Source organism: Oncorhynchus kisutch, linkage group LG6 (assembly GCF_002021735.2).
Source record: "Oncorhynchus kisutch isolate 150728-3 linkage group LG6, Okis_V2, whole genome shotgun sequence".
Classification (NCBI taxonomy): Eukaryota; Metazoa; Chordata; class Actinopteri; order Salmoniformes; family Salmonidae; genus Oncorhynchus; species Oncorhynchus kisutch.
The window spans coordinates 52434701-52449472 of record NC_034179.2 but is presented as its reverse complement, the minus strand read 5'-3'; the positions used below and the strand labels follow the sequence as shown (position 1 = coordinate 52449472).

The window sequence follows — 14772 nt, the reverse complement described above, 5'->3', positions numbered from 1 at the left end:
TAACTGTGAGTCTTTCTGGGTAAGTCTCTAAGAGCTTTGCACACCTGAATTATATAATATTTACACATTATTTTTTTAATTATTCAAGCTCTGATAGCCATCCAAGTATTGCCATCGATTTTCAAGCTGATTTAGGTCAAAACTGTAACTAGGGCACTCAGGAACATTCAATGTTGTCTTGGTGAGCAACTCCAGTGACGATATGGCCTTATGTTTCAGGTTATTTTCCTGCTGAAAAGTGAATTTGTCTCCCGGTGTCTGTTGGAAAGCAGACTGAACCACGTTTTCCTCTTGGATTTTACCTGTCCTTAGCTCTATTCCATTTATTTTTATCCCACCCCCAAAAACTCACTAGTCCTTGCCGATGACAAGCATACTCATAACTTGATGAAGCCACTACCATGCTTGTAAATGTGAAGAGTGGTACTCAGTGATATCTTCAAATCAAATAAAATGCTTGGATTTGCCCCAAACATAACACTTTGTATTCGGGACATAAAGCTAATTTGCAGTTTTACTTTAGTGCCTTATTGCAAACAGGATGCACGTTTTGGAATATTTTTATTCTGTACAGGCTTCCTTCTTTTCACTCTGTCATTTAGGTTAGTATTGTGGAATAACTACATTGTTGTTGATCGACCCTCAGTTTTCTCCTATCACAGCTGTTAAACTCTCTAACTCTTTTAAAGTCAACAATGGCCTCATGGTAAAATCCCTGAGCGGTTTCTTTCCTCTCCAGCAACTGAGTTAGGAAGGACACCTGTATCATTGTAGTGACTGGGTATATTGATACACCATCCAAAGTGTAATTACTAACTTCACAATGCTCAAAGGGATATTCAATACCTGCTTTTTTTTGTGAAAAAATTCAAGCAGTGTGAATACTTTCTGAAATCACTGTATATGTAATCAGCAATGTTAATATTATAAATATTATATTACAATATCTAATATGCATAAATATCGAAGCATTTTTTAAATATGCACTGCACAATCTTAACTGAGGGGATTGAATGTATTTTATTCAACAAGGAAAAAGGGCTTGCATGGCTGGATTCATTTTCAGTTTACTTCCATTCAGCCTCCTCCACACAACGGTCAATCTGTGCATGCGCTCCACTGACCTTCCTCGGACATCCTAACAGTGAGACAGGGAAGACTTTATATAAGCACTCCATTATCGTCACTGGGCGGCACAAAGCAATCAGGTGAGGTTGCAGCGAGAAATTGCCCATAAAAACGTTCAGACGCCAAACACTTTAGCCACGACGCCCAACTCGTGCCTTAAACCCAAGGGGATGCTCCTGCTCCTTCTCATTAGTATAGGCTCTGTCCACGCTGTTCAAACGGTCATCAATCTTCCACTTAAGATATGTAAAAGGAAAGCAACAAAAAAATCTAAGCAAGTCAACCACTCTTTGCTGTCTGGATCTGTGCAGCATCTATCTACCCTCCCAGTGGCCACATTAATTATGTAATGTTTATTGTAATCTACTACTACAATCTACCATCTGTCATGTTCCATACTGTTTGGACCTACAGCACATCATTAACTTGATTCTATCCTCCTCCGTCAGTTATTGTTACGTTTGAGTGATTACTCGTAGAATGCAGCCATTCAGTCATAATCTGTGCTTTGTGGGCCAGTAAACTGCTTGCTTGTGGATATTGCACAAGTGTTTGACTATTCTATTACCCCCACTAACCTCCCAGGCCATCTTTTTATCTTAAGAGAGAGGGAGCTCTCCTTGTTTTTACTTCACTACCCAGTTATGGTGTCAGAGGAGAGTGGAGAAAGAGGCGTAAATGTTTGAGGCTGGATCAAAACAAAAGGTGCAGCACTACACCGTTTTCACTGGGGCATGGATGATCCAATAATCGTACAGTTTACATGTATGTTAGGAGGTCCTAAACATGATGGTTTTCTTCACATTCACTTCCCATATACACTGACTGTATAAAACATTAGGACCACCTTCCCTTTTGCACTCAGAACAGCCTCAATTCTTCGGGGTATGGACTCGACAAGGTGTTGAAAGCCTTCCAGAGGGATGCTGTCCCATGTTGACTTCAACGCTTCCCACGGTTGTGTCAAGTTGGCTGGAAGTCCTTTGGATGGTGGACCATTCTTGAAACACACAGGAAACTGTTGAGCTTGAAAAAACCAACAGCGTTGCAGCTCTTGAAAACACTCAAACCGGTGCGCCTGGCACTTACTGCCATACCCGGTTCAAAGACACTTAAATCTTTTGTCTTGCCCTCTGAATGGCACACTTACACATTCCAAGTCTCAATTGTCTCAAGGCTTAAAAATCATTCTTCAACCTGTCTCTTCCTCTTCATCTATGCTGATTGAAGTGAATTTAACAATTTACATTAATAAGGGATCATAGCTTTCATCTGGATTCACCTGGTCAGTCTACGTCATGGAAAGCGCAGGTGTTCCTAATGTTTTGTCCACTCAGTGTATATCTGCAATATTAACTGCACTCTCATTGTATTTAATCGCCGCCTAGAAACACAGACCCTAAAAGAGATAAGGCCTCTTGAATGGACAGCAGCGAATCAAATCGCTCTGGCGATCAATAAAATTATCTGCTTTTAATGAGCCCCTCGTTGCTGCAGGACACTGGTTGCCCCCAATACTCGTCACAGGCCCCCGGCCAAGACACCTGGTTTGGCGGTGAGTCATCAATGCCAATCACTTCAAGTCATCCCTTGATTATCTCCACATGCTAAAAGGAGCCTGGGGGCCCAGATGCATAAAGCACCCCTTCTGTCCTTTAACTACAGCGTAGCGGAGAAGATCGGAGTGGCAACATATAGCATACTGCCGCCTGGTTGGATCCAGCTCTCTCTCTGGATCCCAGAAAAGCACAACTGTTGCCATGGCATGAGAAGAGCTTTTAATCATAAGCTGGAAAGCAAGGCCTCCCACCATGTGTGTATGAGTACCTCACATACAGAGTGGTTCCATGCTAAACATTAACCATCTATGCTTGCAGGGCCACGTGGTGCTAAATGCTAACCATCTAGCCTGTGGGGCCGTGTGGCGCCCATCCCCACTGGGTACTGCTGTGAGCTACGCTCCACCGGCCCCATGGCAGTGCAGGATCCTAGAGTCCTGGAGCAACAGAGGTCACATGGTAGACCATTAGGCATGCATATGACACATTGATTGCTGACTAAAATGGATTTGATTGTTCATGAAAATATATAATAACTTAACCAGCTAATATAGTCAGTCACTTGTTATGCAAGTATTAAGTGCTAGGCAATTATGAAAATGGTAGCCCCATTACCTCTACGAGAGACAACAGACAGATCCCGGGGGAGAGTCACCTTGTACCTCACCTCTACCCTGCCAGGTTAATTGCCCCCTCGTGGATTTATAGGCATTTACCTGAGAATACTTCTTAGAGCAATGGCTACGATACAGTACACTCTCTCTCGGCTTTGTTTACTTTAAATTAGGCCAAAATACACACCCACCAGGTTATTTTGGTTCTAACAGCAAAACAGGGAGGATTTCTCAATGAGGATAAGGCCAAGGTAGCTAATACTGTTGGTAGGTTCAGTGGGTTCAGAAGTGCAGAGGCTATTTATTCTACAGGACCTCTAGTCTTCTGCATACAGCATGACTTATCCCCAGAGCATATCTATCCTCACTATATAGTAATGGGGGGTTGATATCAGGCATCACTGTGTGGGAACACCAGCCTCTTCCATCCGCAGCTGAATTTCCCCCTTCTCTTACCATCATAACTGTAAGGGAGTGTGAAGCAATGGAGCCCATCGAACACGGCCATTTGTCACTGATTTGAGTTGATTTTCGACTGTGCCTCGTGAGAGTTTTAATCAGAACATGCTGTTCTATATAATACATTAAAACAGGAATTATTTGTCTTATCAAACGGAACTCGTGCACGACTATAATTGTTGATAGCTTAGCAAGAGCACATACAGCTATGTGATGAACACGACTGGCCTATTTAAGATGTGTGATTTAGGATGACATACATCAACACCGACTCCAACTCTTAGTGTGTGGAAGTTCAGTTTCAACAAAGACAGAGCCAGAATTTAGCTTCGCAGACATTAACCCATGAGGTTGAGCATCTCTGAGCAGAAATTGAATGGTTGATCCATCCACAGACGATATAGTGGTCATTCCTTCATATATTGGAATAGACTGAAATACAACTGAGTCAAAATCGGTCTCAAAGGCTCCACACATTATTTGTGTTAATTATTTGAGCAGATTTGCAGTCATGTTTTTCAAGCACCAGCTTGGCATTTCAGGCATGAGAGAGTGGGAGTTCTGCATCTATGCTTCTTTTATTCATTCATCCTTCTCTTTCTACCTATCTTTCTCTCTAATTCTCTGCTGGCTCACCCTCCCAACTTCTCTTTAGCTCTGACAGTGTCAGATGGATCCAACTGCATGTGACAGTCTGACATATGAGTGAATACGATGGGCCTAATATGGTGCCCTCTGACAAGCCTGTGGAAAACATCGTAATACTCAATGTGATGGAGCCTGAGACACAACAGCAGTCTGCCTCCCATCCACACCACTGATTATGCCTCTGTGCCTGACTGTGTGTGTGTGGGGGGGGGTCAGGGTTTCTTTTGGGGTTGGGGTCCGGGATGATCATGTCTTCTCTCTTTGCTCTGTATCCACCTACACATATCAGTGTGGCTCCAGAAGGCACAGCAGCACTCCTTACAACTAAAAGTTCCCCTACTTTAGCAAAAGTTCACCTCAAAAACAGAAAGCCGACACAAAAATGACATTCCCTCATCCGACTGCATATGTAGTGCCTACGAGAAGACCTGTGTGTGTGTAAGGGATATGGTGAGCCTGTGCAGAGCAGAGGAGGAGGTGTAGTCGGAGGAAACAGGCAGTGCACCAATAGGTGGCACTCTACCCTTTTTTGACCAGAGAGGAGGGTGACCCAGTGCTTTGGAGCGCATGGGCGTCCTGTGGTTTGGACGAGAGGACAAGTGAAATGAGGAAATCTCTCTCTCGTACCCGCTCACACTCCTCTGCCCTGCGGCTTCTTTCAGGATGTTGGGACAGAGGAGATAGAAGGAGACGGGGGCTTCTTTTACAGTAAGAACAGCCCCGCCACACTACCTTCATGAATGAAAAATACATACGCCTGAGATGTACTACACTGGTTTATGTTAATCTCAATTTCTCAATCTCCAGTTCGGTTACTTTGTTTCATTCCTACTAAAAGGGCTGAAGGGACATATTCTTGGCTTGCCACATTACCCATCCCATAAACAACTGTACAATACATTTCTATCTGACTGGTTGAAAGGAATGTTTCATCATGTCATACATCATGTTTTGCGATGTGGGTTGTGCATTTGACAAGGAAAGAAACACTCAAAACATATTTTAACTTTATTCAACATGATAATATACACACAATCCTGAGGGAAAGTATTGAGGAGATTGTTAGTAAAATGACAGAATGTCTAAACACCAAAATATTGTTTTCTATGGCAATAAAAACTGTCTCCAAGGGAAAATAAAAACAAGTGGCTTTTAATGTGCTAAATAGAGAATATAATGATATATAATGCCTTGCAAAAGTGTTCAGATCCTTTGGATTACTTCACATTTTATTGTGATACAAAGTGGGATTAAAAATGCATTTAATTGCCATTTTTTACTAAATACCCTGTAATGTCATAGTGGAAGAACATTTACATTTTAAAAAATTAAGATAGAGATTCAACTACAAAGACCAGGGAGCTTTTTGAAAGCCTCATAAAGAAGGGAAGTGATTTGTAGATGGGTAACAATAACAAATCAGACGTTGAATATCTCTTTAAGCATGGTCAAGTTAATTATGCAGTGGATTATGTATTAAACCACCCAGACACATCAAAGATACAGTCGTCCTTCAGAATTGAGCTGCAGGACAGGAATGAAACTGCTCAGGAAAGTTACCACGAGGCCATTGGTGATTTTAAAACAGCTACAGAGTTCAATGGCTTTGATGGGAGAAAACTGGGGATGGATCTACATTGTAGTGACTCCATAATAATGACCTAAATGACAAAGTGAAAAGAAGAGTACAGAACATTCAAACAAAACTTGCATGGGAAAGGGGGGGATACCTAGTCAGTTGTACAACTGAATGCATTCGACTAATTTGTGTCTTCCGCATTTAACCCAGCCCATCTGAATCAGAGAGGTGCAGAGGTGTGCTGCCTTAATCAACATCCAAATCATCGGCACCCAGGGAACAGTGGGTTAACTGCCTTGCTCCGGGGCAAAATGACAGATTTGTATCTTGTCAGCTTGGGGATTTGATCCAGCAACTTGTTGGTAACTGGCCCAACGCTCCTACTCGCCAGGCTACCTGTCATATGCAACAAGGTACTAAGGTAATAATGGAGAAAAAAATAGTTTATTTGGTCTAAATTCAAAAATAGTTTTTTTGGTCTAAATTCAAAGCCTTATGTTTGGGGCAAATCCAATCCAACACAACACATCATTGAGTAACTGCCTCCTTATTATCATGAGAAAAAGAAAGAGGAGAGAGCTAAGCAGAGGCCTAGAGGAACATCCTCCTGTTTCAAAATCCTTCTGTTTCAGTCTGCTTTACACCAGACTGGGAAAGGAATGCAACCTTTCAGCAGGCAAAACTGGAAAATTGCTGTCTAACCATGATCCCCAACATCTTGACAGAGCTTGAAGAATTTATAAAATAATAATGGGAAAATATTGCACAATCCAGGTGTGTAAAGCCCTTACAGACTTACCCAAGAAGCCTCGATGTCAAAGGTTTATCGAACAATTATTTACTCAGGGAGCTGAATGCTTCTGCAACGACTATATTTGAGTTATTTCATGTTTATTCATCTAGAATTCTTCTTTCACTTTGACATTATAGTATTTTGTGCAGATTGCTGACAAAGAAAAGTATAATTAAACCAATATTAATCCCACTTTTGTAACACAATACAATGTGAAGAAATCCAATGGGTCTGAATGTTCTGCAAGGCACTGTATATACAAAAGCTGCAATACATTTCAAATCAGTACAAATAATTAATATAATAGCCATACATCAAGCAGGATATTTAAGACAGGAAAATAAAAATATAAATCTATAACTACAGTAATCATGAAATATTCACATATGCACAAAGACCAACGTGTTACCATATTGCTGCTTCATTTTCACATTTCACATTTGCTTAGCCTGTGAATAAAAGCTAGTGAATAACAGTGGTTAGGAATCAATGTGACTCATGCCTGTAGTGAAATACGATATTGAGGGGGCGGTAGATGTCATGGTCTTCGATACACAAAAACCCAACATTCCAAACCCCTAACAAGGACACTGAAGGGTCACAGGTCATGCTAGTGCTTGTCCCCCATAGAGACCAGTAAGTTTTCCATAAGCAGGCAGGTTGAGGTTGGAGAAAATAAATAAGGTCTCCAATACAGCCCCCTCCATCTTCCTTTTCCATTCAATTCAACTAAATAACCAACTCAATAGGGCTATACAGTCAGAGCTATACATCAGCCACTCCTGCCTCTTCCTTTAGGTTCAGCCAGTCTTATTCAGAGGCAACTGTCAAGAGGTCCCTTCCAGGGCCTGCCAGTGTAGTCAGAGCTGAAATGTTGTGTGTCCTCAGACTCCACATCAAAAGCAGAGAAGGAAGGTGCAATTTGAAGGCAGTCCATCTAGTTTTCCTTCGCAAAAAAAATATCACTACAGTATCTGGGGGAACATGGAAAGAAATGCGGAAAGGTGTAACGACCGGAGGAATATTAATGGACTTTATCATAAAATAAAAAAAGTCAAACAGATGCTTGATGGTGCTGATAAGTGTGTTGATGAAGCTGCAGTATGTGTTGCAGAGAGAGAGAGAGAGAGGCAGCCAGTGGAAAGACAGTCATGAATAACCAATAAACACACACATATATGAACGTGGGATATATTTAGATGGCGCTACTCTGTGGATTTAATAATTTACCTCTTTCTTTTAATTGGAAATAGTGCATAATTATATGTAAATCCAGACCGAAGTTAATGAATGCATTTGGCATGGTGCATAATTGCTTGTGAGAGGATGTAGTTCTAAATTAAATGTAAATCTGTCATTTAATGAATAATTGCCAACCACAAACCACCTTAGCATTCTTTCATGTCCAATAACGACAGATACAATTACATAAAAGTGCAAAAATAGAAAACATTAAAACAAACAACAACACTGACATTAAATAATATATCCATTGAATGAGAGGCGGGCTGTTGCCAGGGAACTATATTTGTATTCTCTGATACGCCAAACATAGCCAAGTAAAGTTAGCAAGGAGAGAGTATTGTGAATTCATTAGTCCAGGGTTTAGTTTGAGTTGGTGGATGCCAACAAATACAGGCCTTGTGATTGATCTTTGACCTACGTGGAGAGACCGATGATCCTTGCATTTATTTTGGATTTGACTGTCTTACAAGATTGTCCCTGTGAATGTGTGTGTGTCTTTGGGTGTGTGTCTTTTGAGTAGTTCTTAATATTCAAATGTATGTGAGGAACCAAGAACAACTCTTTGACGATTTGGCTTCATCAAAGAAATGTTTCTTTGAGAGGAGTGAAAATAAGCCAATGAACCCGAAAACCGAGAGCGATTGCAAAGTTTAAATTGGGGGGAGACAGTCAGTCAGAGTGGATGGAGGCAGTGCACAGTACTCCCCTCAGGTGTGTTTTCCAGTACTGTCCAGGGTAGACGCAGCCAGGCCGTGTATTGTTTCACACAGACGAAGTGACTCCGGTACCTCCAGTCCTGTGGCAGACACTCCCTACTTTTAGGGAAGTCCCTCTGTTTCAGACAGGGACCGGGAAGGGGCAGAACACTTGAAAGAGAAGTGCCAATGCACATTGTTTCTCTTCAGGGGGAAGACGCAGAGGGGTGTGTGTGAGAGAAAGAGATTGAGTACCTGTTTGAAATAGACTGAGAGCCCTGGCCCATGAGCTATGATAAAACTTGAGCTCCCAGGTCAACAGTTGGCAGAGCACTTCAAATCAGTCACACACTGAAAGTAAAAAACAAAAAACACAATGTACAGAGGCAGCATCAAAAAGAAAACCTTGGCAAGCTTCTCTGTCATCTATCCAAACGGTGAGTGTCCTTGTGTTTGTTTGTGTGTGTGTGTGTGTGTGTGTGTGTGCACGTGTGCATCCGTGTGAGATCAGTGAGGGGGCTCACTCCAGGACGGGGCTCACACGCTGTCTCTGTAACAAAGAAAAAGGAGAGAAAATAAGAACCCAGAAGCGTGCAGTTATAACTACAGTCCAGTTAACAGAGACATTGCTGGGTGTGTGTGTAGTAGAGGGTGTACTGAGGGGGTTGGAGAATGCTTGTGGGCAACATGTGACACATTTTGAAAAGAAATAAAGCTCTGCTGTCATCTTGTGAACGCAGGATGGAGATGGAGTGTGTATTAGCACACACAAACGGCCCAGCAGCCAGCCAGCAGTGTGAACCGCCATACTGAAGGTGTTCTAATTTCATTCCCTCCCAGGGTTGGCATGCAGGGCCCTTATTGTTTGAATCAATCCCTTGCTCATGGGCTGTCGACAAAGACCTTACGAAACTAGTCCACCTCTTTCATTCCTTTCCTGGGAAAGTCTGCCAGGTATTTGACACCTACGCCTCCTCTGTCTATGTGTCAAACCGAGGGATTATTCGGAGCGAGTGCTCAGCCATCCTCAACCGTGTAGTACTGCATTTGGTGTTGTCAGGAATGCCTGTTTCCGGTTTCCTATGGGTGTGTGTGTCTGTGAAATGTAATCAGAACCACAACTCTATTGATCTGTGTGGACAACAGCACTAGGAAGGAATAGATCCCTTTTGTATTGTCTTAGATGACTTTTTTTGGAAAACCCACTGACTAATCAAGATAGGGGGATGCTGTGCCAAGCACGATGTCCTTTTTAAAAGGAATATGGAATAGGAATATCTCATAAAAGAGATGGGAAATTGAATTCATCCTGACAACCCTGAAGACTTTCGCAGTGAGCAGTCATGGCAAACTATTTGCTAGCGTTACATGGATCTATAAATATTCACACTTCTCTGCCTGAATAAACACACAGACTTTTGCATGTAAACACACACACATACACACACATGTAACATGCACGTAAATACACACAAACGCACGCACGCACGCGCACGCACGCACACACACATAGGGTCAATACTTTCCCCTGGGGCTATAAAGACAAATATGTAAAATGAGGATTACAGTTTTACTGGCCCCTTATATTATCTGCCTGAGATGCAGTAATTTAATGATCATTAAACTGAAGCTATAGCAAAGGCCTGTGCTAGAAAACAGGAATTTAATTAGAAATGAGATTTTGTGGTTTTGTTTTATGAGAGACCAGGAAAGAGCTATTTTTCAAGTCTGGAATAAAGAAAGCTTATTTCCTATAGTTAGCTTTAGCTTCCACATGACATGTGCAGTGAGCACTGGGCTCACAGAAGCTCTTTGCAGCAAATGTGTTTCCTTGATGTCTGGCCTAGATGGCCCTATTCATTAAAAAGCCACACAAGGCAGGTCTAGTCTGGGTACCAGTATTTTTAGCTAACATTCCACTCCTTGTCACTCCATGTCATTGCCAAAGCTCCTCAACATTCAATATGCAGCGGGATTTACAGCAAGGTTGCTCATTGGTTGTTGGAAATAACATTAATATTTTACTGTAAGCAAGGGAAATGGTTGTATTTTGATGCCTAAAATCAAAGCAAAGAGGTTTTGTGGTTGCAATTGCAGTATGTATATAGTTTGAGAATTTAGATTAGCATTTGCAACTTTTGAAAGACTGGTTTAATTTGGAAAAAACAAAAATGGTTGCTTATCAACCGTATACCAACTTGTTCTGTGGAGAAAAAAAAGTGTGACGATATTTCATTCATCTTTGTGACTGGACAATAGCTGTGAGGGTTATCGAATCAGGATCAAGTCCTCTGTTATCCTCTGTTGATCATTGCAAGACAGTCTTACCATAGATGTTCAAGCCAATATAAGACAAAACTGTAACTAGGTCACTCAGGAACATTTACTGTTGTCTTGGTACTGGAGTGAATATTTGGTCTTGTGTTTTAGGTAATTGTCTTGCTGAAAGGTGAATTTGTCTCCCAGTGTCTGTTGGAAAGCAGAAGGAACCTTTGCCTCTAGGATTTTGCCTGTGCTTAGCTCTATTCCATTTATTTTTATCCCAAAAAACTCCCTTGCTGATGACAAGCATACCCAACATGTTTTAAAATACGAAGAGTGGCACTCAATGATGTGTTGGGTTGGATCTGCCCCAAACATAACGCGTTGAGCTCCGGACAAAAAGAGAATTTCCATTTTGGAAAAAAATACAAATTGCTGAGATGTAGTCCCGTTTGAGGACACAAGCTCAAGTACACAGTAGAAATATGATACAAATGTGAAAATATGAAATATTTTCATATTCGCCCTTTTGGGTGAGGATCACAGGCACCAGAACCCCCCCCCCCCCCATCCCACCCCATCCCCCTATTCTATCTCTCTCTCTCCCACCACAGTTTTACGACAGTCGTAAATACCTGCAGCAAAACTCTCTCTCCCACTCTTTCAGATATGGAAGTTAAATCCCTTTTTTCCACAGAGAGAGAGACGTTGCAGTACGGTAACATCAAAGGTTGAATAATGAAACAATATTTCTGTAATCCAAACATTTGGAAGGGACCGTGGGTACTTAAAGAACAATCATGTCAAAACTAAAGACTACACATTCACAGTATGCAGCTGTATATGTCAAATATCTAGGAAACTCGACCAAAGACGAGAGAAGAACATATCCCTAACAAATGAACATTGGTACGTCTGACGTATCCATTATAACTGACACTCTGAGAAATCTGAGAAGCTCCAGCTACAAAAGACATTGTGACTTCTGGGGAACACAACCAGAGACTTCTGATGAATTACTCTCCACAGAAAATGGACCGGGCGGTTTAAACAGAGAGAGACGACAAGACATACAAGCGTAAATATGTACATTGCAATTCTTTTGGAATGAGAGGCCGTTCAGGTGCAAAGTATTAGCATTTATATCAACTGTATGTAGTGAGTCCATTCTGTCTTTCCCGCTCTTTATCTGCCCCCACCCTTTCCATTGTCTACCAAGCCATCATATCGGGTTAGTTCATAAGGGACTTTTCATTGACTTATGTAGCAATCAATGTGGAAACTATTATGTTTGTGTGTTTATTTAGTTACTTAGTAAATAAATAATTAAGCCAATTTGTATATCGCTGATTCATCATTTATGCTAGGGTTCGTGCAGATATCCAAGGATTTTGCAACATTCAGAATGAGACTGAAGATAAATAACAATTAAATAATGACTGATTGATGACTGAAACGTGAGAGATCTTTATATCTTTGGTTAAATACACTTTTCCCGTTGTGCCCCAAGATTGCTAATGAGTTAATTGTTACGACGATTAATTTAATCATCGTAATAATTAAACATAGTTAATTGACATGATAAAAATAATTGTCATCACATTAATGAACATAGTTGTGGGATAATTTGATTGTACTAAATTTAGAAAGCATATAAGATTGCACCTTTCTAATAACTGTAAAATACACAAATGTGCACATTTTCTAAAGGTCTCTCTTGATCAAAACATCTGACCCCATCGTTGTGATCATCTCACAGAGCTCTAGTTTGGGTTCCTGAACTCATTAGGAACTTGTATTTCATCTCATATTATAGTTGTCCATCTATGACAAACAGAAAGTGTTTTTGATTTAAATCTATTAATTATTTTAGATGAATGGCTAATAGATCTCTGAATGTGATATAGTGATGAAACCACTCTCTCCTGCTGCACTACAATATAATGAATGCAGGCATGTGGTTTGTCAGTGCCTGTGATGTAGGGTTCAGCCAGAAGTTGATGGACAGTCAGGAGAGCAAATTAAATGGTAGAAGGGACATCCCAGCTTCCAGTGGTTTCAGATTTCACATCCTACGTCATGTGGGAGCCAGGGGTATCGCTCAACGCAAGCCATTTCAATTTATGGTGTCCACAGATCTACAAGCAAAACACTTGTTCGGAACCAGTACCAGAACCACGCAGGTCCCTTTACATCTAAGAGGTTTTAAACTCTGTAACTGTTTTAATATCACCATTGGCCTCATGGTGAAATCCCTGAGTGGTTTCCTTCATCTCCGGCAACTGAGTTAGGAAGGGCGTCTGTATCTTTGTAGTGACTGGGTGTATTGATAAACTATCCAAAGTGTAATTAACAAATGCACCAGCTCAAAGGGATATTCAATATCTTTTTTTTTTACCCATTTACTAATAGGTGCCCTTCTTTGTGAACCACTGGAAAACATCCCTGGTCTTTTTAAAATAAAAATATTTTATCTTTATTTAACTAGGCAAGTCAGTTAAGAACAAATTCTTATTTTCAATGACGGCCTAGGAACAGTGGGTTAACTGCCTGTTCAGGGGCAGAACAACAGATTTGTACCTTGTCAGCTCAGGGGTTTGAACTTACAACCTTCCAGTTACTAGTCCAACGCTAGTCTAGTCTAACACTAGTCCAACGCTCTAACCACTTGACTTTGTGTTTGAAATTCCCTGCTCGACTGAGGGACCTTACAGGTAATTGTGTGTGGGGTACAGAGATGGGGTAGTCATTTAAAAATCATGTCAAAAACACAGAGTGAGTCCGTGCAACTTGTTATGTGACTTGTTAAGCACATTTTGTATTCTGAATTTATTTAGGTCTGTGACAACAAAATGGTTGAATACTTGACTGAAGACATTTCAGTTTTTCCTTTTTTATTAATTTGTAAACATTTCTAAAAACATAATTTCACTTTGGCATTATGGAGTATTGTGTAAATTCAATTGACTTTAAAAAAAAAAGGCAAGTCAGTTAAGAACAAATTCTTATTTTCAATGACAGCCTAGGAACAGTGGGTTAACTGCCTGTTCAAGGGCAGAACGACAGATTTTGTACCTTGTCAGCTCGGGGATTTGAACTTGCAACCTTTCGGTTACTAGTCCAATGCTCTAACCACTAGGCTACACTAGGCTCAAATGTCTTTTTTCTTCACCTTTATTTAACCAGACAGACCAACCAGATAGACCTTGACCACTGGCCAAGATAAAGCCAAGCAGTGCGACAAAAACAGCAAGACAGAGTTACACATGGGATAAACAAATGTACAGTCAATAACACAATTGAAATGTCTGTATACAGTGTGTGCAAATGAAGTAAGGAGGTAAGGCAATAAATCGGCCATAGTGGTGAAAGAATGACAATTTAGCATTAACACTGGAGTGATAGATGTGCAGATGATGATGTGCAAGTATAGATACTGTGGTGCAGAAGAGCAAAAATAAATAACAATATGGGGATGAGGTAGTTGGGTGGGCTATTTACAGATGGGCTGTGTACACGTGCAGTGATCATCAGTAAGCTGCTTTGACAGCTGATGCTTAAAGTTATTGAGGGAGATATAAGTCTCCAGCTTCATTTGATTTTTGCAGCAGAGAACTGGAAGGAAAGGTGGTCAGAGGGGGACTTGGCTTTGGGGATGACCAGTGAAATATACCTGCTGGAGCGCGTGATACGGGTGGGTGCTGCTATGGTGACCAGTGAGCTGAGATAAGGCGGGGTTTTACCTAGCAAAGACTTATAGATTACCTGAAGCCAGCGGGTTTGGCGACGA

At 41.1% G+C, this 14772-nt stretch overlaps 1 protein-coding gene across 3 annotated transcripts in view; it reads right to left on the bottom strand.

Annotated features, from left to right (window-relative positions):
• Window positions 1-5401: 5401 nt before the first annotated feature.
• gabra6b (gamma-aminobutyric acid type A receptor subunit alpha6b) overlaps window positions 5402-14772 on the bottom strand; it is a 32142-nt gene continuing 22771 nt past the window's right edge. For all 3 annotated transcript variants that reach the window (XM_031826927.1, XM_020485894.2, XM_031826928.1), the window contains one exon: window positions 5402-9270. In XM_031826927.1, coding sequence (XP_031682787.1) covers window positions 9258-9270 — 13 coding nt within the window. In that variant the 3' untranslated portion in view covers window positions 5402-9257. The remainder of the gene's footprint in view (window positions 9271-14772) is intronic.